This window comes from Alligator mississippiensis, chromosome 2, assembly GCF_030867095.1.
Source record: "Alligator mississippiensis isolate rAllMis1 chromosome 2, rAllMis1, whole genome shotgun sequence".
Classification (NCBI taxonomy): Eukaryota; Metazoa; Chordata; order Crocodylia; family Alligatoridae; genus Alligator; species Alligator mississippiensis.
Window position 1 is genome coordinate 167,266,300 of NC_081825.1, and position 24,788 is coordinate 167,291,087.

General features: G+C 48.7%; 1 protein-coding gene across 2 annotated transcripts in view; it reads right to left on the reverse strand.

The window, feature by feature from the left end:
- Positions 1-17,834: 17,834 nt before the first annotated feature.
- NPFFR2 (neuropeptide FF receptor 2) overlaps positions 17,835-24,788 on the reverse strand; it is a 64,033-nt gene continuing 57,079 nt past the window's right edge. For both annotated transcript variants that reach the window (XM_019493496.2, XM_019493497.2), the window contains exon 7: positions 17,835-23,345. In XM_019493496.2, coding sequence (XP_019349041.1) covers positions 22,502-23,345 — 844 coding nt within the window. In that variant the 3' untranslated portion in view covers positions 17,835-22,501. The remainder of the gene's footprint in view (positions 23,346-24,788) is intronic.

Consider the following 24,788-nt stretch of genomic DNA (forward strand, 5'->3'; position numbering starts at 1 on the left):
GGTTTTTCTATTGACTTAAAGCTGTGCTCTGTGGGCTGTGGGAGTGAACAACCAGGAAAGTAGACCCACCAGCTCTGTCTGAGGGGCAGAAAGGGGTGTCATGGGCAGGAGGTTGTTTATGTGTTACAGGAGGCTGAGAAAGGGCACCAGCCATCATCAGGAGTAGAGTGCCAGGCCCATAGAGGGAGCTCCCATCACACCCACACCTGACTGATTACGCTTGCCTGAACTAAGGTAATTTCAAGACAAAAGTAGTCAACTGCAAGACTGTTATTCTCGGTGTCAATGACAAGCGTATCAGGACTGTATTGTTGGCTACAAAGGACCAACTAATGGGATCATAATAAATTCTAGTTTATTGGACAGGATGTGAAGTTACCACTAAAATCATAATTGCAAACTTTGAGTTATGGGTGGTACTGGTCACCATAGCGCACACACACACACACACACATGCACTCACTCATTCAAACCCATGTAGGATAGTGTGTAGTGGCTGCTGTAGTGATTGTGAGCGCTGGTGTCAGTAGATCTACCTATCCGAGGCCCTGGAGTCTGCCATTGATGGTCAGCTTCCTTCAAGGTGATGTCTTCTCCAGAAGGGGATTGCCTGCTTGGCCTTCTGTCTCAGTAGGTCAGGTGTTGGATGAGATGGCGCCACTGAGGGTCATGCCTCACTGCCTTTTATACCTTTCTAGCAGACTTGTGTGATCCCCCAGCATCATCTTGGCTACCTCATCTGTAGGTTGCTGTCCCACATGAGTCTTGAGTAGTACCTAACAGCTGTTAGTCACAGGGGTCTCTGCCTACTGGCACCTGAAGTTTCGGGAGTCCACCCTTGACTTACCGACTTAATGGCTGTTTTGCCATGGGTTACAGGAATAGTCCATAGGGTGAGTGCTCAAATTCCAGGAATCGGTTCTTTAGCTTGATTAGCTTAAAATGTAGTTCCTTTGGCTAGGCTGTTGTCTACTGATGATCATCATTCACTCACATTCACTCAACAGATTTTATCACTTTACAATTTCAATGCAGTTTTAACAATGGTGCAGGGTGTAACTTCATTCTATAGGAAGTATATTCCTTATGAGTTTAAAAGTATAAAATATAAAATACAAAATGCCATAGTAAAGATGAGACAGATGAAATATGAAAATGCACTGTGAGAAATATATAAAAATGCAATGTGAGGTAGTGGGGATCAAAGGCTACAGGGGACAGTAAGTGAGGTAGATTAGCACAGGATATATTTAAAGTCTTTGCAGTGGATATTTTAGTTCTTTTGTTTTCTTTAGTGACACTGAGCTTAATTTTCTCTGGCAATGTGGTTGGACCCTGACCATCTTGGGGTCTACAAATCCCCTCTCACTCTGTGTCCAGGTGGTCTGCTGGCCAAAGGGCTGCAACCCCGCTTCCCCATGTTCTGCACACAGCTCCACCTAGAGGGATCCTCCAAGATACAAGTGTCACAGCCACCACCCAGCTTCTCCCCCTATCATTGTAGATGTGGCATTCGACAACCCATGGGCCTTCAGGCACTGGCTCCAGCAGGTGCAGAGCTGTGACCTGATCGGCATGTGGCCCTGGAGATGCCATCACCTTCCCCCTGTCTTCATGGTCAAGACCAGCTCCATCCAGTTGGGAGTGCTGACAAGGGGAAGAGGCTGACCTGCCCCTGCTGGCAAGGGGCCCCAGCACAGCAGAGGAATGGGGGTTGGGAGAGGGGGAGGGAGGTGGCAGAGATGGGCTTGGGATGCTTATATGGCACAAGAAGGGAGAGAAAGGTGGGTGGCAGGAAGAGGCTCACAGTTCCCCATACCCTGTGCGGGACTTAGGAGGCTGTGGTGACAGGCAGTTGCCTTGACTGCGGTTCCTGAACCCTGGGTTGGAGGTGGGGACCTGAAGCCGGACCTGGCCTCAGATGGTGGTGAGGCCTGGTGGCAAGGCCTCTGGGGTGTGGCCTCCACTGATCTGCACAGCACCACAGCCTGCTCCTTGGGAGTGGGGAGAAGCCCACTGGTGTCACGCAACAGCCCGGGGACCTGCCAGTCCTTCGTCATCTCAAGCTTGGATGTAGCTGATGGACTGTGGTGAGTCCATCCTTGCTGTCGCTCTCAGCATGGCTGGGCAGTGGTGCTGTTTCAGGCCTGGAGGAAGGCCCTGCCTCTGGGGCTGTCTGGGTCACAGGTCTGGTCGCTGCAGGCTCCACTCCTCCCCTGAGGCGTGAAGGAGTAGTGGGGGAACTCCATGGCTGTGGATTCAATGATTCAGACCAGCTCCTGATAGAGGGCCATGGTGGATCGCCCCACCTCTGAGTGCAGGTTGACATTAGGCAACACCTGAAATCGCCTGTGTAATGCCTTGGGCTTGCTCTGGCACTGCTGCCATGTTTTGGCAGGCCCCTGCTTGGCTGTCAGTATATCAAACATCTGGTAAATGTGCTTGTTCTAGTGTCCTTGGGTGAACTGCTGCAGTGTAGCCTCTTGGGCCCAAATGACCAGGAGGACAGTAAACTCCTAGGGCTACCAGCTGGGTCCCCAGTGCCTGGCCTGGGCAGACTCCTGCAGCTGGGTCCCTCCACTTGCCTCACCACAGTCATTCATGCTGCCTGCAGTGGGGTCCAGTGCCTCCTGCTGCTCACTGGTGCCTGCAGCTGTGGCCCGGGTGGCCCTCACGCAGAGGTCCTGGCCCTGCTTGCAAGACCCAGGCCTCAGTGGCCAGGCCTATGGAGAAATAGCACAGCTGCCCCATGTGCCCAGCTCTAAGGCAGCCTAGCTGGCCTGGGTGCCTCTGTGGGGCCAGGACAGGCCCTGGGTGTGATACAGGCTCAGCAGCAGGTAGCTGTGAGCCCTGCTGCACTTTTGATTGCAGCAGTGCACCATGCAGCATGCTGGAGCAGCAGGGGCAACAATGGATCAGTAGGGATGCTCTGGCTGGCAGCCATAGCATCTCACTGGAGGACCAAGCCTTCATTTGTTCCATCACATTTGCATGCTCTGCGCCACTTATTTTGCTACCAGGAAATCCCAGTAGCAAATTTTGCCTCCACACTGCTAATTTGTAGTGTGGGGTATGTTTTAATGTTAAAGAGGTTTGTTGTGCCACAAACTGCACATGCCTGCATGTGAGGACACAGCCTTTAGGTCCTTTCCAGCCCTACAATTCTATAATTTTGATTTATAATCCTGTCCTCCAGCATGCTGGCAATTTCTCCCAGCTTCATGGAAATACATTATTTCTATCCCATCATCTAAATCATTCATGAAAGTATTTGAGAAAACTGGACCCAGTAGAAAACCCCATGTGAGACCCCATTTCAAACCTCTGTCTGACAATAAACAATCTCTGAGCACAATTTTTCAACAAATTGTGTAACCGATTCTTAATGATTTAATGTAGGACATATAATCCAAGGTTGGTTTTCACAATGTCAAATGGAAAACTCTGAAAAACAAGGGTTTTGGTTTGGATTGTTGTCTTTTTTGGGGGGAGGGGGTTGGTAATATCTTTTATTGGACCATCTATATAGTTGGGAAAGTTGTTATACAAGGGTAAAGTGTCATTAGCCTTGCTAAAATAAAGAGCCATGTCCACACAAGTCTGGACATTTGTTTCGCTGGGAAGAAGGTGTGCCACTGCTACTTGTCCCTGGGAAGGTCAGTGCCATGTGCCCTCTGGCATGGGCAGATTACCCTGGCTGAGGTAGGGGAGGCTGGGGCCAGCAGTGGGCTGGCCCCAGCAGCCTTACCTGGGGTACTAGGGGCCTCTTGGATCCTGGCCAGCAGCTGGAGTGTGACTCCAGTTGGCCAGGCTCCAGTTTTGGGCAGCTCACACTGCCCCTGTGTGTACCATTCCACATTGTTTTTGTACAGGTTGTTTTGACCCCCAAGATCTCCCAGGATCAAAAGTACCCCCATGCTGCAGCACAAAGAACACTTGAATGTGTGGTATGTGATACCAAAGATGTGTCTGCAGTGTCACAAACTGCATGGCGGTGCTCAACTGGGTGTGGCCAAGGTATTCTTCAGCTTTCCTTTTATCTACTAAGTCAGTTGTCCTTTCAACAGAGGAAGGATTGGCTTTACATGATTTGTTCTTGACAAATACATGGTGGTTGTTTCTTATTGCCTAATTTTCTCTAGCTGCTTCTAAATCAATTTTTTAATAATTTCTTCTAGTATTCTTCGTGGTGATGAAGTTAGGCTGACTGGGTTTTATTTCTCTTGGTCCCCTTTTCCCTTCTTTTTATAGATAGGTACCATATCCATCCTTCTACAGATGACTATGACGTTCCCTGGTCTTTATGGGTGCATCCACACATGCAGGCATGTGCAGTTGCACCAGCTCAAGTAGCGGCACCACAAATTCAAGCCAGAGATTTGTGCTTCAGCACAGGTGTCTGGACATACACTTTGGTATGGGGCAAATTGTGCCACTTGGGGCAAACTGACCCTACCCAGCTCCTCCGAGATCTTCAGCCTGCACCCTCCACTCACTGCAGGAGTCTGGCAGTGGGGGCTGCTAACTGGCTGTGACCTTCTGCCATGTGTGATAGCATCTGCCCCCTTGGACCTGTAGACCCATGGTTGCATGCCTGCCAGACCCAGACGGGGACCACATGGAAACCTGGGCTGTGGTATGGATGCTGTAACAGAGCTACATGCACCTTTGATCCAGGTGTCAGTCATGGCTGCAGAGTTGGCTTTTGGGCAGCATTGCTGTCATGTCTTCTGGTGCCCCTGCTCTAACATCTGGGCAGCTATCACCTGGAAGATGTGCTTGTTACAGCGGTCCAGTTTGAACTGTTGAAGTATGTCCTCCTGGCCCCAAATGGCCACCTCATCCACCCTCCAGCTGGGTCTCCAGTGCCAGCCCTGGGCAGGCTCCTCTGCCCAGGTCTTGCCACTTGCTGCACCAACAGGGAATCCTGGTTTTCTCTGTCTATAAATTGCAAATTCTTTGATATAAAAAAAATCCCAAATTAGCAAATTAAAATACTAAAATCCGTATTTTTCTGTGATTAAAATGAAATGCCACTATATATATAGCTATCAGTTGGGCAATGTTTTATTGGCATATTTACAATTTGAAAGTAGTTTTGAAGCCTACCAGTGCCTCAATCATTATAAAAAAATAGACTTTAAATATCTATATACTTTGGCATTTGCTTTTGATTTTTTTATCATAGAAAATCACAGCCCTCCCTGCCCCCTCTGCTCACCAGGATATGGGTCCAGCTGCAGCTGTCCTGATATCTGCTTTGTGGTGCTAAGCAGCATTGATATGCTGGTGCCCTGCCCCTACCCATGCCCTTGCCCCTTGCTCCCAACCCACAGCCCCACCAGTTTCCTTCACTCCTGACCCACAGCCTCTGCCTGCCCATCACTTGCTCCCTCCTGGCAGCTGCTCCCTTCCTGCACCAGGACACGGGTCCAGCTGCATTTGTCCCACCTACTGCTTTGTGTCTCTGAGCAGTGCCAGCCCTTGCTGTTCTGCTCCCTTCACCTGTGTCCAGGCCCCAGCAATCCCCATGCCATTCCTGGGAAGCCCCTGACTAGGGCTCAGGGTCTGGGCTGAGAAAGCCCCTTCCCTTCCAGGCTGGCATTCCCCTGCACAGGCTGCTTTAGGAAGCCAGGGAGGCTCCAAGCCCAGCTCTGGTGGCCGCTTCTACCCAGGGCCCCCTCCCCCCGGCATCTTTCTCTCTCACACACACACACACCCCTGCTGCCACCCCTGGCCTATCACATACACCCATAGACCCTGCTGCCACCATTTGGCAGCTGGGCACACAGGGTGTAAGATTTATGGGAGAGGTTGTGAAAGGGTGTGGGGGATAGGGTTTGAGACTGTGGGGAGTTTATGGGGGTGCCCTGGTACATGCCCTCTTCCTCTCATAGCACACAGTTTGCACCAGTGGCAGCAGCAGCCAGCAGCACACCCTTGGGGCACTCATTTCCCACTGCAGGCAAAGCTCTCCAGCATTTTGCAGCTCCACCTGAGTCCCAAGGCCTACACATGGTGCACAGAGCCAGCCAGGCCCACTGGCAAATGCCTTCAAACAGGACTAGGCTGGCTCCAGGCTGCCATGTGGGGCTTCTGGTATTGCAGGCAGGATCAGTGCAGTATCAGGCCAAGTTGGCTCCTGCCTTCATGTGGGACTTCTGGCACTCCAGTGGGAACCTGCACATGGAGGCATGGAACCTGCCTGGCCTGATGGCACATGGACTGAGGGACTTCCACAACATTGGGCTGGGTGGGCTCCGCGCCTCCACATGCAGGTTCCCACTAGAATGCTGGCACCTGCATGTGGAGGCAGGAGTTGGCCCAGCCCGATGACCCGCCACTCCTGCCTGCAGCGTCAGGAGCCCCACATGGCAGCATGGAGCCAGTCTGGCCCTGCCCCAAGGTGCGCGCCAGTGGGCCGGGCCAGCTCTGTGCACCACATGTAGCTCCCAGGACTTGGGCAGAATCTTGCACCACAGGAGGTCTCTGCCTGTAGTGGGCCATGAGTACCCCAAGGGCCTGCTGCTGGCTTCTGCTGCTGCCACCAGCAGCAGGGCCTATGTGTCATTGAGGAGACAGGGCCCCACCCCCCACCACACACAGTCCTCCCCCTCACCCACCCACACACACACACACCATTGGGCTGGGCTGGAACTCTGTCAGCCTGCAGAGAACTGTTTGCAAATGCAGAAACGGTTCCCCTTTAAAAGGGAAGATCCATGTTTTCCCATGGGAAACACAAAACCCAGATCCCTGCTTATCAGGATTTCCCATTGTCCCTGCCACAGCCTCTGGGTCCTGCTGGCCTGCAGCTGAGACCTGGGTGCCTTAGCTTCCAGGGCACAGGCACAGCTGGCCCCCATGAATGGCTGCAAGGAAACCTGGCTGCTGTGCCTGGGCCCAGGACACACCCTAGGTGCCAGGCAGGCTCTAGAGCAACCTAGGGCAGAGCTTGGGTCCCAACCAGCTCCAAAGCAACTACTGCCAGCTAGAGATGTGAAGCCCCAGAAACCTCCCCCCCCCCCCCCCCCGCCCAATACATTTGGGGAAAATAAATGGGTTTTTTGTTTTGTCTGAAAAATTGGAATAATTGAAAATGTTTGGAAAAATTTAAAAAACCTCTCATGAAATATTTTCTTTTAGTGATGAATAAAATGTTTAAGACAAGGTGTTCATATATTGCTACCTGTTACATAGTTATTAGAAAACATTTTTTGGGAGTAATAGGAAAATTTTTATGTAAGAGTATCTACAGTATCAGAAATTACAATTCCTGTACACTGAGGACATGCAGTACAGTACAATTCTCAAATGCAAGAGCAAGATACGTTTCTGCCCCCAGGAGGCACTGCCATTTTCACAAGAGAAGGAAGCAGTATTCAGTGCCTTCTTTGCTCATGGACTTCCTCTATTGCTGACTTTTGATTTAGAGGTTGGTGTATCTGCTCCTTTCCTCCTGACTAGCCCTCAAAGGACTGGGAGTGGACACTGGCACCAGCATCCATTCATTCCTGTAGAGATTAGAAACAAGCATCTTATTGCTTTGCTTGCTCAAAAGCCTCAGGAGTGGAGACAGAGCAAGTCTAAAGGTTTTGGAGTTGGAAGGAACATGCCGCCTCCTATCCTTGTGGCCTTGAGATCCACAGAAGTACAGAAGCAGCACAAAAGAGTTGAAAGAAAGTATACTTCTTTATTGAAAGGTAAGAGTTTAAATTTCTCTGCATTCAGTATATTAAACTATATTTTAGCTACATTAGTATATTTCTATAACCTATGTAATTCATAACTGAATTCCTACTAATCTGATGTTTTGTGACAAATCACCCAACTTTAGCAGTGAGGTGAGGCCTGCAGGACACGGAAGTTGTTCACAGTTAACTCTAAGGAGGCCTCTCCTCCATCCATTACTAAATTTGTACATGCCGTAGCTTAGTGTTTATACATGCAAGCTAGCCACTAAATTACATTTTTCTTTTTTCTCCCTCAGCAAAATAGTGCAACCAACTTCTAGCATATGGAAGCATTTCCACACTGCAAGTTATTCTGGGGAAAAATGTGATTTGCAAATACTGTCAAATGAAGTATGCTTCAAATGCTACTAGGATGACTAAATACAACCTTGTATGTAAGAAGCGTCCTGCAGACATTAAAAAATCCTTCAGGGGTGTAAGTGAAGAGGTACATAATGGTGATGAAAGTGCAAGTAGCTTTTTCCAATGTTCTTGATCCAGAAGTCCTCTTGCTGCTTCTTCTGCTTCTTCTATAACAGCATCACAATGCCCAATCAACATCCTCAAGTAACTAAATATTGTAACCAACTGTATACAAAAGACTCTCAATAGCTTCATTTGTAGGCAAGATGACACCTGAAGATTAGGAAAAAATTGACCAAGCTCTTGCAAGAGCAGTATATTCTTCTGAGATGCTAGTGTCAATAACTGAGAATGCATACTGGCAGGAAGCATTTAAATTACTAAGACCAGCATACCATTTGCCCAGCAGACATTCTTTGAGTAAGTCTCTGTTAGAGTCAGAATATGAATGTGGAATGAAATCTGTGCAAGAATAAATCAATGAAACACTGTGTCTTGCAGTACTTACAGATGGATGGACAAATGTGCGGGGAGAAGGAATCATAAACTTTGTGATAACAACACCTCAACCAGTTTTTTACAGCAGCTTTGAAATAGGAGAGAACAGAAATACTGCAGAGTATATCAGTAGTAAAACATGTGAAGTCCTACAGAAGATTGGGAGTGGTAAAGTATTTGCTTTGCTGACTGACAATGCAAGTTTTGGCAGACACAGGTTTGTTTCAAAATAAGCTTCTGAGTGAAGCCATGCCTGTGTTGATGTATGTCCCCCTAGTGTCCTTCCATGTCTTCCTGGATGGCAACGCCCCCCCTTTTGTCCCCTGGGACCCACCCGTAGAGCTGCAGGGTTGTGGGTGCCCGTTTGCAGCCTGTACTGGGAGAGTGACTGCTACTTCCGATGTATCTCCATTGAACCTTCTAAGCTTGCACCCCTTTGAGAATACTCTCTGGCAATGCTCCAGGGGGTTGTGGGCACCAGGTTGGTGGACAGAGTGTTGGGATATGGGGAGGTGCAAGAAGGGAGTAGCTAGGCCTCTTTTCCTTATGGCTTCCCTGCTGTTTTGCTGTTTCGGCACTGTTTCAATGCATTTCAACGTTTTGCCCATAGTCTATAATGGGGAATCTTGAAAATGCCTATAACTTTGTCATTTCTTACCTGATTCAAATTAAAATAGCAGGGAGCCCCTGCTGAGGCCACAAAGCCTGCCAAGTTTCAAGGAGTTAGGTATGGGGGTTTCTGGGAAACTGCACCTGAAACTGCTGACAAGCAAAACTTGTGACACGCGATTGTGTGCGTATGTTAAGGTGTGCTCTCAATGGCTCCTGGGCCTCTACACGAAATGGTAGTGCGCCCCAGTGAGGTATCCTCCTCCCCTACAGCCTCAGTCTGGTCCACCAGTTTAAATAACAAAAGGTAAGCAGCACTGTAGCACTAGCAGCATCTCAGGCAGCCAAACTGTCACAGAGCTTTGCTTTGCTTTGCTTTGCTTTGCTTCAGGAACTTCTTCTCCAGCAGCTGCCAGAGAACTGTCCCTGCCAGCACCAGCCCTGGGTCTTAGATGTGTACAGGTCCCTGCCTCCTTCCGGTCATCTGACCGGGGACAGATGCTAGGGGTGTAGGTTGTAGCCGTGTTGGTCTAAGGACATGGCCCTGGCAGACAAGGTTCTTTGGGTCAATCTGATATCTTTTAGTAGACCAACTGAATAGTTAGAGAAATATATCTTAGCAAGCTTTTGGGTTTAAAAACCCTTCGTCAGGCTAAGGAAGCATCTGTAGTTGGTGTGTGCGCTGTTGGTGGATGGAAGGAATAGTAAAGAAGTCAGAGGCTGGCATGCAATGCAGGCAAGAAAGCCAGTCAGTGAAAATGGAAATGGAGGCATCAGGGAGTGAGAGACAGGCTGGGGGTGGGGGGAGGGGAGGGATGTAGCAGGTAAAAGTGGAGAGGTACCTGGGGAGTCAGATGTCCAGCAGGTTGTAGTGTGTCAGAATTCCACTGTTTATATTGAGTCCATGAATTTCTGTATCCAGGAGGTTGATGAAGTGAAGTTCATAGGCTTGTCTGTGAAAAGTGGTTTGTAAATTCAAACAAGCACTAAACCTTGCTAACTTCATTACCAGTAGCCAACTTCCTACAGTGCAAAACACACCGAATGGATCCAGACCATGCCATGACAAGACATGCAAAACCCGCCAACAATATCTCCGGTATGAAGATATCTCCAGTATGGAGATATCATCACAATACATATCTCCATCAGGGCACCAAGTGCCCTGATGTAAAATAGGTAGGAGACACCAAGCAATAACTGCACACCAGAATGAGCGCACATCAAAAATCTATCAAAGACAAGAACACTCAACTACCCGTCTCCAGTCTCTCAGGCCTGATCCTCAAAGGGAATTTACAAACCACTTTTCCAACCAGGAACTGCACACACACCAACTGCACATGCTTCCTCAGCCTGATGAAGGGTTTTTCAACGCAAAAGCTGGCATCCCAGGGAGCTAATCTGAGCTCACCTGGAGCCTTACAAATCCACTTCAACCAGCAAGCCTCAGGACAGTCAAAGATGTGACGGCCCTGGATTTTCCCCAGCCAGGACTGTGTGTGCATGTGGAAGCTGGAGGTTATAAGGCACCTCTTATCTGCCTTTCCCCAGGGAGATCCTCAGTCCTGGCTTTTCCTGGGGCTGCTGTACCGCCGGCTCCTTCCCCATAGCCCCTGCCCATACCTCCAAGTTTGTCCTGGCACAGGAGCTCAGCAGGGAAAAGTTCTTCCCCTCCTGGCTGGTGATACAGTGAGTGCCCCCTCCAGCTCTGAGAGCACTAAATGGTTGTTAAACCGAGGGGTAAAAAAAAAGAAGGAAGTGTGGACAGAGTGAGGAGGGTGGCACTCACTCCATCTGCATGTGGAGCTTAGGGAACCCCAGGAGCGGGAGGTTCATCTCCAGGAACACCAGCTGCTCCACCAAACCAGGATCCAAGGAGGTGTGGTGGGGTGTCACTACATCACCAGCAATGCTGAATGCCCTCTCACTTGGAGCACTGGTTGGTGGACAGAACAGGTGTTCCCAGGCACTCATGACCAGATCTGGTCACATCTGGCTGCAGCTTGCCCAGTAGGCCAAGGGGTTGCACAGCAGCAGCTCCACATCCTTGGTGAAATAGGCAGTCACCAAGGCCTGAGTGCTACCTGCCTGATGATGGGGCGTGGTGCCTCTGGACCCCACCATGGAAGCCATGCCCTTGGCCCACATTGGCAGCACCTGTGGTGGAGAAGGAGATTGGCTGGTGGATGGCATGCTGGCATGAGACAGTGGATCCCCCTTTTCCATGTCTCTCTACCTCTGCCCTTTTGCCTCCCTGATTTTGTTCACCAGCACTTCTGTCCATTGGACCAAGGCTTTGCTGCCACATACACTGATGCTCCCCTTCACTCTCAGGTCACACATGGCAGCTAGCACGTGGATGGTACTGGACTTCAAGGGATCACTCCGTTTCCTGACGCCCTCCTTCAGCCACCTCACCAATGCCTGCAAGTCTGGTGACAGCGGCTTGTCCCAGCCAGGAACACTGATCCCCTGGAACTTCTCCATTTGGTTCTCAAGTTCCCTCACTATGGGGATCACCTGGCTAAGGAGGGCATTGACAGCTCTGAGGGTCTCAGTGTCCTAGAGGAAGGGCTTGAGGACGACCAAGATCTGGGAGATTGTATCCCACTCAGCTCTGTTAAGGGGGGCCACTGATCCCAATCTCCCTGAGCAAGGCCATCTCATGGATGATCTTCCGTTACTTCACCAGCCTCTCAAGCATCAGTTATGTGGAGTTCCACCGAATCTCCACATCCTGCATGATTTTGTGCTGCGGGATGTTCAGCTCTGCCTGTTTGTCCTGCAGCATCTTGCCCCCCTTGATGCTCCAGTGGAAGTCGCCTGCCACCTTCCTCCATTTCAAAATGAGCTTGCTGGTAGGGCTGGTGCATCACCGGCAGCCCTGTCTCCCTTCAAGATGTCCCTGACATTGAGGTGCAACTTGTGTGCCATACAGAGGATGCCAACAAAGTTGGCATCACCGACCACCTAGACCATATTGGCCCCATTGTCGGTGACTTTGAACCCGCAGGAGAGCTCACTCTGCCCAACAAGCCACCCCTGCACCAAGCAGTTCACAACCCCCATGATCTCAGTTGCCGTGTGGGACTCATCCATCACCTCGGCTTAAAGGAGAGCCCACTGATGGCCTGACTGGTTGCACCAGTGCCCTGTGAGGGAGAGGTATGCATGATCTCCACCCCAGCTGCTCCAGATGTCTGAGGTGAAGTGTAAGGCCACCTGCAGACCTGCCTTGCAATAAATAAAATATATAAATGTATGTATGTGTTCCTGTATAAATTGTATATTATAATATGCAATATATGCTGTGCTTCCCTGCAAAGTGAATGGGATGCACGCTGTGAGAGAAAGCACAGATATCTTTTCTGGGGGAAAAGAATCAAATAGACTAACAAAAACAAAAAGAGGATTTTGGGAGAGGAATAAATTGAAAGGAATTAATATAATAATAAAGGGTATTAGGAAAGCAAAAGGTATTGGATCCCACTTGCTAGGAAAAGGCTAGCAAGTAGGAAGTGATAGCCTTTCTCTGACACTGCTGAGCTGTTAGAAGACACAGCTCAGTAAGCTGACCCCAAGGCACAAAGAAAGCTCAGTTCAAAAATGCTTTTTATGCTGTTTTCCATCCCTCCCCCAGAGCACTGGGATTAGAAGGGACCTCAGGGAAGGGTCACAGTCACTGGCCAACTACACAGTGAATATCAGAGCAGTCCTTCCCCCATTTCCCCTTCCCTCTCCTTAGTTTCTCTTTAGCGGCAAGCAAGCCCAGCTTCAAAACTCGAAACGTTTTAAAACTTTCAAAATATTTTGAGTCCCCTCATTTCATTTCAAAGCTGTTTTGAAGCCTTTCATGTTGTTTAGATTTCACTGTTTTGAGCGTGAAACAATGTCAAAATGAAACACCCTTCAAAATTTTGGGCAGCCCTAATATAGATGTCCTATTTAGGGAACTATTTACCAAAGTTATCCACAGTAAAGCCTGCCCACACTGAGTCCCCAAAATGTTTCCCATCTGAACTGCAAGCTAGGATCCATCTCACTTAGCTTCCTTTGTCACAATTGTTTCTTGGAGAGTAAAAACAAAAAAAATCCATGTATGATACAATTAATTAACTGTACTGTAGGCAATCAGCACTGAAACAAGCCTAATGTGTAATGACTTTGGGTAGGAAAATTTCTTTTTAGTGAAGGTGATGGATAAAACTTGGATAGAAATATTTTCTCTACAGCTAGTTCTATTAGAATTGAAGTATTTACAAAACTGAGTCAATTTCACAGAGATTTTGCTTAGTGAGGAAAAATGACAATACTGAAAAAAAACTTTGACATTTTCAGAATGATTTTTTTTGTTTAGATGGTTTGAAATAGCTTTGTATCTTACACTAACTTTTTATTTTGTGTTGTATATGACAAACATTTAAAAAGTTGAAGCAGAAACAAAATGTTCCAGTTGATCCAAAACAAATTGTGGGGGAGAGAGGGAGGGCAGAAGGGGAGAGCTTTGTGATCAAAGAGAATTTTGAAATTCCACTTAGAAACAAAGAGAAACTGTGACACCTTTAAATCTATCACAAAATGGAATTTCAGCTCAGTTCTGTATTTTAGGTAAAGCAAAATATTTAATGCTATGTTCTTTCTTTAATGAAGTGGCAAACTTTTTCAATCAAAAGCAGTCAACTTCTGTTGTTAGGCCCTGATCCAGTGAGGCACATAACATGTTCGTAAGTTCATTTTTTCTGCTGGACATAACTGCATTTAAGTGCTTTGTTGAACTGGGATGGCCATAAGAACATACTTAAAGTTAAACATATACTTAAATCCCCTGCTGAATTCTGGCTTCAGCCAAAAAGTTGTCTTGTGGCTAGCATTTTTGGGGACAAAAAGCAACTATACTGTGGGACTGTTTCAATCCAGAATTTATAAAAAGTCACTGGAATCACAATAGAACAGAATTCATTTACATGAGTCTGAAATAGGGCAGGTAGATTTAATCACAGTTTGGAAGGGCACCAGAATTTGAATCATCCTGACTGAGAGTCTTTTGCCTTTCACTCCCACTTCTGGTAGATGATAATGCCATCTCTTGTATATCAACATATTGAATGCTTTGCAGTATTTCAGGCAAAATATATATAGTGTATAGTTACTTATGAAGCCATTGGTATTCTGCCTCTGCTGTAGCTGTGTTCCTAATAGCACTTGTCACATATTTATTCATGTGTAACTCAGGCAAATTTACTACTCTCTAAGCAAAAACAGCTCACCCAGAGCCAGCTATGAAGAAATACAGAGCAATATGCCTCAGAAATTAATATAGAGCACACCGTACCAGACAAAACAGATCCCAATTTTTCAGAAATACAGTAAGTGAAGGAAAAAACAGTGGATGAAAAGAATGCAGTAGGCATATAATACGTAGATTTCAGAAAATCTCTTCTGCTGGGGTTTTCAAAGGAGACTGAAGGTGAGAGGTACCCAAATCCTATTAGCTCCTTTAAAATTCAAAGCCATAATATACTGCATCATGATTTCTTAACTGCAAAATTAGATCTGTTGCTCCTGCTTCTTTTCTTTTTAAATCCCTGATTGCTCTTGAATTTTCCCAAACAAATCAAGATAATGGAAAACCGCTGATCAGCATGTTTTGAAACTCCTCTATTTGGGTAGAAGTTGCAAGAACTAAAAATGATCAACTTTCACAGAAAAATAATCTGTAATGAGTCTAGGTCATAACTATCAGGAAAAATTATGCACTGACAGATACATTAAATAAATCTACAGGTCTTCACCATGTCCACCTCCAAAAAACCCTCATGCCCACGTGGAATCCCATTAATTTCTGGAGCAGGTGTGCACAGATGTCAGCAGTGCTGTCAGTGGATGCAATGCTCTGCTATACTGCAGGTTCAACACCTGAAATACTAAAGTTATTGCCCATTGGGACTCTCATGAAGTTGAGCAATGATACCTAGTTTGGCTGCAGTCAAACTGAGACTTACTTCCCTGGTGTGAAATTTTAATGAACCCTCTCATTTTTTATAAAAAATTGAACAAGATTGTTTCTTTTATTTCTCAAAGGCTTCATCCTCTTTATTTCTCAAGTTGAGACAAACTGAAATGACAGTTCATATCACAAAGGAACAAGCCAGAAAGCGAAACAAGTATAAAGCCATTGTAGCTCTGCACCTTACACCAGTTTGAGCCAGCAGATATACAGAATCAATAAGCATACAAAATATTGAGGCAGCCACATGGAAACAAATTACCCGTTCGCCTGGGAACTGGTAGGTTCCATACTCCACATTAAAGAAATATTCACACATGTATACTGGTTCATAACGCAAATATCTAACACTGAGCTAATGATAGTGGTGAAATTGCATTTTTAATTACACCTAGAACAAGCTACTACATCTGAGAGAGACATTTAAAACAACTACTCTGAATTGCGCTATTAATAAATTAAGTGAATGTAATCTGTTTGAATAGAATTGAGATCTTATCGGATTAGTCTTTTCAGATGGAAACTTTTTAAATTTAATGCAGATTTCTCATAAGCGTCATTATCTACTATTCCAGTCAGCAGAAAAACATTTCACTAAGATCCCAAAGTGTTTAATGGAAAAATAGAGGACAATGTTTTGTTCTGACAATCATTCCAACCTCTGCCCAAGCCCCGGCATCAAACTGGGTACAGAAAGTAACACCTTGAGACAGTGCCATAACAAAACTGTTCCATGAAATAACAGGCAGCAATGCATGCTATACTATTCCTTAAACATTTTATCAATCCTGTTTTATACTGTGAGAAATGTGAAAAGTTAAATTAATGGACTTGATTCTATTCTGTATTATATCAGGGTAAATGAAGAGTAACTCTTATTAGTAGGTTGGTACCTCTTGCATCAAGGTAAATATAGATAATTCATTTTAAACCAATGGGCTTCATTCTAATCTCACTTGTACCCATTTCAGTCCCTTGTAATTCCACTGAGTGCATCTACACAAGATGCTTAACTGTGCAATAGTATAGTTTACTACACAGTAAGTGCACGTCTACACATGCACACACTACGCAGTAAAAACCTCTAATTGTGAGTAAATTTCATACCTGAAAATGCAGGTATCATATTTACTCGTGATTAGTTACTCTGCAATAATGGAGATGTAGACACAAACCAGGAGCAAATTTGCTGCCAGGTCAGCCCTGCCACTAGGGGAACAGCCTGGGTCTAGCCCCACAGCTCTGGGCTGTCTCCATGACCCTGCCTCAGCCCTGTCTGAGCCCCTGCCTCAGACCTTTAAATGCCTGCAGGCATTTTGAGCCCTGGGGCACACCAGCAGGCAGCCTGAGGTGATTCCAGGCACTGTGTCCCCCTAGACAGCCCACAGGCTAGCCTCACCACCCTGCCTGCACCCCGGTGCCACTGCCTGGCACCACAATGCCATACTCCTGCTAGGCCTCAGCCATCCAAGTCTGCAGGCTGTTGTAGGCTGCTGCAGGCTCCAGTTAGGCCTGCCAGGGACCAGACCCAGTTGCAGGCAGCTTCTGGCTGATGGCACCAGCTCCACCTGCCCACAGCCTACCCCCAGCAGCCTACCAAGCCTGCAGATGCTGCAGGGCATTGCCTCAGCTGTGCGGCTGTCAGTCCTATGTCAGGCCCCTGAGTTGGGTGCTGCAGGCAGCTGCCCAAGTCCAGCAGCACAGCAAGAGCTGTGCAGAGGCCCAGAGAGGAGAGCAGGACCCCGAATGGTAATGTCCTTGCTGATGCCCATCCCCATACCTATGCCTGCCATCTGGGGCCCCAACTGATCACAGGGGGAGACTGGTGACCTCATGGCACTGCAGGGCAAGTTGGAGGTGCAGCACCAGTTTAAGCATGGAGGGCACCCCAACAGCCATGTCTATGAGGGGCTGTCAGGCCAGATGCAGGACCATGGGCACAACTGGTCAGTGTGGCAATGCTATATAAGGCCTTGTGGGCACAGTGGGTTCCGATCACCAACTGCAGTCGTCACTTGGGGAGTGCCTGTAAGTCCATGCCCTTTATGTGGCAACTGATGGACATCCATGCATCCTGGGACTCAGGCCACAGCTTATGCTATCTACAGCAACACAGGCGGCCTACCTGAGCCCCAACCCTAGCCTGGCACCCATGGTGACATTCCACCAAGGAGGGTCTCTCGGTCTTGCAGTTGCCTGTCCTGCCAAGCTCCCCACCTCCACCCTCCATCAGCAGCTCAGCACCTGTTGCACCAGCTCTGCAGTCCCAGCCAAGAGGCATGGCCAGCCATGACACTGACAGCCACCAGCAGCACCAGCTCTTCCTTACCTCAACCTGAGTGCATGCCTGCCATACCCCACCATTTGAGAATACTGCTCAGAGGCGCACACCGTCACCAAAAGCCATGACCACATAGAGCTACCAGCTACACCAGCCCCAGCCACATAGTAAGGCCTGCACTGTGGGAAGGGCCTTCCCTGTCCTGGCCCCTGCACCTGCCCCTGGCCCTGGTCCTTGCTCCTGCCCCCCTCCTTGCCCAGCCCACCCACGCTCCCCTGGCCCTGGGTTCTCCCCCCCTCAGCACATAGGAAGGCAAGAGACAGTGCAAAAAGTTGTTGAGCAGCCCATGCCCCTGCAGCTAGGTGAACACAGGCCTCTCATGCTGAGGAATGTATTGAAGTTGGTGGCAATGTCTACTTGACAGCAGAGGGCAGAGATGTGTAGCTCAGTCACAGGTAGCCCTCCAGGTGGCAGCGGTTATGGGGCAGTCCAGGCTTGCCCTCCACACCGTCATAGCTTAGGGTCCCATGCCAGGTATGCAGATGTGCCTGTGGCACCATGGCCACCACCAGCAGGGCGTAGTGAGTCAGGCACCCTTCAGTCCATACAAACAGCTTCTCGCATACTGCCCAGGGCACATGAAGAGGGGCACACTCAGGGTGCAGTGGCAGTGCAGGGGGGCTGGCGCCAGGGTGCCTCCCCAGAGAAGACCCCTGTGGGGAGGGTGAGGACATGGGCAGCTCTTCATCCCAGTCATCCAGAAGCCCCATACCCTCCACACCTGGGCATCAAGCACAGCAGAGCTGCTAGCCTGTGGGAGGAGAGCGGAGCAGCAGGGTCTGGAGCTTTGGCGGCAGGTACTGCCAGAAGCCTGGCCTGTCTCACCCGGGGAACAGGGTAGGGGAGGCAGGCTGCCTGTGGCCAGCACCCAGTGGCCCGCCAGCCCCAAGGGAGTCAGAGGAGATGGGGGGATTGGCCAGCAGCCACCTGGGCCCAGCCCTACCTGCCTGATTTAGCATGGTTCTTGGGCTCCCATGCATGCCCAACCCCTAATCTGAGGCTGGGCAGCGCATGGCCCCTGGTACTTAGCATTCTCTCTCTAAAATGTTGCAAACTCACACAAAGAGCTTTCTTTTTCTTTCTACAGAACCTGCAGGTGCATGTGGGGGAGAGGCTGCACTTGGCAGCCAGGCTGCAGCCTCAGGGTCAGCGACACCAACAACTGGGGCCCTGTGGATGTGTTGGCTCCACCAGAGGAGGACCCTGGAAAGGACCCTCTTTCTGGATCACCTGGTCAGGGAGTCAGAGGACTGGCTGGAGGATGCTCAGGCCTTGCAGGTGGAGGACATGGCCCTCCAGGACAGATGGTAAGTGGAGGATGTGGCCATGAAGATGTGCAGGACTAGGTGGACTGGGAGTTCTGGGCACAGCTCCTGGCCTCAAGTGGCACTGTGGGAGCAGACTGTAGTTCTGGCCAGGGCACTGTAGGCCATGGATGATGACTGCCAGGTGCTGGACACAGTTCTGGTCTTGGCAGTCACCTTTGTGCCACCTGCAGGGAGGCTGCTGTTGTTGCCACAGGTAGTGCTCCTAGTGCCAGGTGTCCTCCATGCACCACACCTCCTCCTGGGGCTCACAGTTGTTATGCAGCACACAGGCTGTGATGATTACCAGAGGGAGGTTGTTCTTAGTGAACTCGAGGCAGGTGGTGAGGGCGCACTAGCATCCATCAAGGTGGCTGAAGGCACACACCACAATGAAACAGGTCCATCCCAGGCAGCAGTTAAAGTGGGCCTGGTGGGGGTCCAGTGTAGGGCCACATGAGCTACGGCAGGATCAGGTAGGTGAGGTCTCCAGTGAGGATGGGTTTACCACCATGACGCCAAGGTGCAGGTGGGGCACCCCCAGAATGAAGCACCCATTCTCCACCAGGCCCAGTAGACTGAAGTTTTGGAAGATGCAGGCGTCATGGGCACTGCCTGCCCAGCCAGCATTCGCACATGAAGACACTTCAGTGGAGCACCATGGAGTGAAAGCTCCTCTGGCTGTAGTAGTAGGGCCAGTCACCATGGGGTGGGCAGTTGACATGGATGTAGGTCCAGTTGAGGGCCTCAGTGTACTGAGGGAATCCCAGAGCATGGAACTCGACTACTACTGCCAGGGAGTCATGCATGTACAGCATGATGTCCCCCAGCATGTCCTGTAGGGTGCCACAGACCTCCAGGACAGCCTCTTCTGTGGTGGCCATACCCACACCAAACAGGTGGCTGACATGCAATAGGTTTCATAGATATTAGGGCTGGAAGGGACCTCGGAAGATCATCGAGTCCAGCCCCCTGCCTAAAGGGCAGGAAGTCAGCTGGGGTCATAGGATCCCAGCAAGATAAGCATCCAGTTTGCTCTTGAAGGTGTTCAATGTAGGCGCTTGAACCACCTCCGGTGGCAGGCTGTTCCAGACCTTGGGGGCTCGCAGTAAAGAAATTCTTCCTTATGTCCAGCCTGAAACGGTCTTGCAGTAGTTTATGACCGTTCAACCTAGTTGTCATCCCTTGGGGCGCTCTGGTGAACAAACGTTCCCCCAGATACTGGTGGTCACCCCTGATAAACTTATAGGTGGCCATCAGATTAGCCTGGAAAAGAGCAGGCTCAGGGGTGAAGAGCCCCAGGGCTCTCAGCCTGTCATCGTAGGGTCTGCTTCCCTGACCTCTGATCATGAGCGTGGCTCTTCTCTGGACTCTCTCAAGCTTCTCCACATCCTTTTTGAATTGTGGAGCCCAAAACTGGACGCACTACTCCAGTTGCGGCCTCACTAAGGCCGAGTACAAGGGGAGAATGATGTCCCGGGATTTGCTTGAGAAGCATCTATGGATGCAAGCCAGTGTTTTGGTCGCTTTACTAGCCGCAGCATCGCACTGCAGGCTCATGTTCATCTTGTGGTCAATGATGACCCCCAAGTCTCTTTCTTCCATAGTGCTAGCCAACATAGCACTGCCGAGCCTATAAGGATGCTGCGGGTTTTTCTCCCCAAGGTGGAGAACCTTGCATTTATCGGCGTTGAACACCATCAGATTCTCGTCCGCCCACTTGCTGAGCTTGTCCAGGTCAGCCTGGATCGCCCGCCTGTCTTCTGGTGTGGATGCTTTGCCCCAAAGTTTGGTGTCATCGGCGAACTTGGCCAGTCCGCTTCTGACTCCAATGTCCACATCATTAAAGAAGATGTTGAACAGTATGGGTTCAAGGACAGAGCCTTGGGGGACCCCACTGGTCACAGGACACCATGATGAGTGACTTCCATCAATTACTACCCTCTGGGTCCGACCATGGAGCCAGTTTTCCAGCCAGTGGATCGTGGAGGACCCAAGGCGACAACTGGCCAGTTTCTCCAAGAGGTGATCATGGGAAACCAGATCGAAGGCTTTTTTGAAGTCAAGATATATGACATCAATCTCTTCTCCCTTGTCCAGGTGATAGGTCACCTGGTCGTAGAAGGAAATGAGATTGGTCAAGCAAGACCTACCCGCAACAAACCCGTGCTGGCTATCCCTTAAGATGTTGGCGTCGTTGATAGGCATGGCCAGCTTGAGCAGGGTGAGGGCCAGTCAGTTGTCCACAGGGAGATGCAGCTGCATGCTGGTGTCCTGCCACTCCACGTGTTGCCAGAGCTGATCTAGGAGATCCCAGAAGGTGACCTGGGTCATCCTGAAGGCCTCTAGCCACTGCTTATCATCCCAGGTCTGCTAGACAACATGACGCCACCAGTCCTGGCTGGTCTGATGGGCCCAGAAGCAGTGAGGCTGCAGGTCCAGGAGGGCAATGGCGGCCCCAGAACTGGCATGCTGGAGCCCATTGTTGGCATCCCTAGTAGGGTCCAGTCAGACAGACGGGGTGAAGACAGCACGTGTGCGGTGGTGACCCTGGGACAACGCACAATGGGTTGACAGGTGGTCACTGCATGTGGGGAAGCTGGGAAGGATGAGACAGGTGTGGCCAGGAGGCAGTTGGTGTGGTGGGCTAGCAGGGCCAGCACAGCAGCTAGCATGAGTGCAGGGTGCTGGCCATCTCTATCAGGGGCAGTGGCAGGAGCAGCCATGGTGTAGGGAGGCACAGGTGGCAAGGAGAGTGCTGCTGCATGCTGTCCCTGCACTGTGTACACTGCTCCTGGCCAGGGACATGGCTGGCCAGAGAGTAGTGAGCGGAGCTGGCTTTTGAAGAGAGCTGCTGGCAGCTGGAGCCTGGAGCTACCCTTGGTGGCGGCAAGGGCTCATTGCAGGGCCCCAGGAAGCGGGAGCAGATTTGCTGCCAATGGCAGTAGATCTGGTCCTGCTTTCCTGTACATGTAGATGTCTGCCTGGCACCATTTACTCCCCAGTAATTTACTTATGAGTAAACTGGTACCTCAGCAAATGCATGTGTAGACATGCCCACTGATTGCAAAAGGGTTGCTCCCAATTTCCACTGGTATAATAGAAGACAGAATCAGGACTCATAACGTAGTCCAGGCAACCAGATACTATGTAAGTTACACATATTTTTTAGACAATAATGCAGCGGTTCTCAACCTTTCTAGACTCAAGGCACTCCTCAACAGGTTTAAGTTACACATTGATATGCTCAAGGAATCCCTCAGAAAATGCCAGCTCTTAGTTTTTGCTCATTTTTGACTGCAAAAATATAAATGAGCAATTCCTCTGTTGCAAAGAACTCAGAAATATGGCAACAGGTCTGAATGCCTTTGACACAATGGATTCCTATTTAAAATCTCTGGTTTATCTTGTGAATTGTGTGTGTCCATCCAGCAGTGCTAACATTGTATGGCACCCTGTGACACTCTAGAAAGAACATCAAGTAACCCCAGGGTGTTGCAGCACCCTGGTTGAGAATTGCTGCAATGTGTCAAGAAGTTTTGTTTTTGCCAGAAAGGGCTTGAAGATCGCAAATCTCATACCACATCAGAAGAACTCTGCCAAGGAAAATGAAATAAATGACGTCACTAGTTCACACCACATCTCATTTAACTCCATTGTTATTGGAGGACTTTTCTAGGTCTTCCATCATCAAATCCTGCTGGTTGATCATCCAGTTCCCTTTCTTAACTGTTTTCCCCTCATCCTCAGCCTTTTTACAAGCTTGGTCCTGGGCAGGCTGGCAAGGGGCTGCCGGTAAAATGGCATTGCTTTGGCCTCGCTGGGAGTAAATGTCCCTGCGAAACATCTCTCCAGAACACAGCTGAAGTTTAAAGGCTGCCTGGAAACCTCGGCGAAAGTTCTCATTGAAGAAACCATAGATGATGGGGTTGATGCTGCTATTGAAAAAGGCCAGCCAGTGAGCAAAAGGATAGATATAAATGTTGATCACCTGCAACTGGACTTCTGTCAGATTGGCGTAGTCTGAGAGCATCATCAAAGTCCACAAGGGAAGCCATGATAAAATGAAAAGCAAAGCCACAGTGATGAGCATTTTGATGACTTTCTGCTTCTTCTTGGACACAGCATGGCGCTGCTCCTGGCCATGTTTTCCTGTAGTTGGCACTGCTGTGTTGAAAAGAGCAATACCTATCCTAGCATACATAATGACGATGAGTGACAGTGGAGCCAGGTAGATATTAGCAAAAAGAACGGTTGTATATATTTTTCTCATTTCCTGATTGGGCCAATCCTCCCGGCACCAGTATACTGGGCTGGTTTGATTGTTATAGCCAAGAATCACTCGGAAATACTTTTCCTCTTGCACCTGCAACATGACAGCAGATGGGCACATGATAGCAATAGCCAACACCCAGATGACAACAATGATGACAACTGCAGTCGATATGGTAAGCTTCTGCTTAAATGGGTAAACAATGCTTCGGAACCTGCAGTGGAGAGATGGAAATATCAGAGGATAGCTCTCAAGGCAATATGACTGATACCAAACAAAATTCAATGAAGTGTTCTTAAAGTCCTAAGAAAAATATATAAGAATCAGATCCTCAGGCAAAACTGGCCCTGCCTCACTGCTTTAATATTTACCAGGAGTTCCATATGGGCTTTGCAGCCCATGCTAAACTATGTGGTTGGGACTACACTGTTACCTGTATCTGAGCTAGCTACTTTGTAAAGATCTATCTAAGCTTCAGTTGAACTTTTCATTGTGAAGTGGAGCACACCCATAGACAGTTCCCCATCTGTTCTTGCTCGCCTAGACCACCTCCCTGACCAATGACAATGGAATAACACCCTTGTGGCACCTGCAGGAACTGCTTATATGGAAATTTAAATCAAGGAAGTATCACATTTTTTGCATGCCATCTTGTGTTACTTATCAGCTGGGCACAAGAAGAAGCTACCACCTATCTGTTATCTACTTTATACTAGATATAAATAGTGCTGCTCAAAAGTGTGTTTATGAAACACCTGTGCTAAATCTTGCAGCCCTTAAAAAAAATGTAACATGCATCAATTCTGGATGAACTAAATATATGAGCACTGTATAAAAATTGCTATAGCTATGTTTAATTTCAAGGTTATTGTTTTCAGATTTGCTCCTCACTTCCCTACGTCTGACAGTAAGAGGAAGGAAAGGGTCTCACAGGGAAAAAAGTTGGGGGGAAGCAGAGAACAAGGACCTATCTGATTCCCCAGATTTATTTTGCCTGCTGTAGAAATGTGAGGGGACAAATTCAAGGAAACCTCCAATAATGATATTATACACATGGAAAATAACAACAAAATTATACATTTTCCATATATAGAATCTAATTATTGGGGCTATCTTCTATTTGAGTAAATACGGTAAATCTCCTCTGTTGAACCTGCAAATAACACAGCAGAAGGGTTCAGTTGCCTAACTACTGTGATCCAGGCCCCCAGCACTGATCTCCCATCTGGTCCTGCTACCCCCAGCAGAGCTGACTGTGGTCCTTTGCTACATTAGCAATCATTAGAAGGGAGGGAGGATGCAGGGTCTGTTAGTTGCCTGGAGACTGATGTCTCCAGACTGGAATAGGAGTATTCCCTGTTCTGAGAGTCTCTTCTGTGGGGGGAGAGAGGCACGCTGACTTGTCTTCCTTTTGTCCCATTTTAGGAAGTGATCAAAGAGCAGGCCACAACAAGTTGCTCTTCATGCTACAAGCAGCAGCAGGGAGAGTTGAGTTCACACTCAGTGGGCTTCCCTGAAGCACCAGTTTTTCTACCCTTCTCATGGAAATTCAGGGGAAGGAAATTATTTGGCCACACTTCACCTTTCCTTGCTTAATTTTGCCAACTTCTCAACTGAGCTGAAAAATACCCAGGACTAGAGATATAGTGAAAATGTT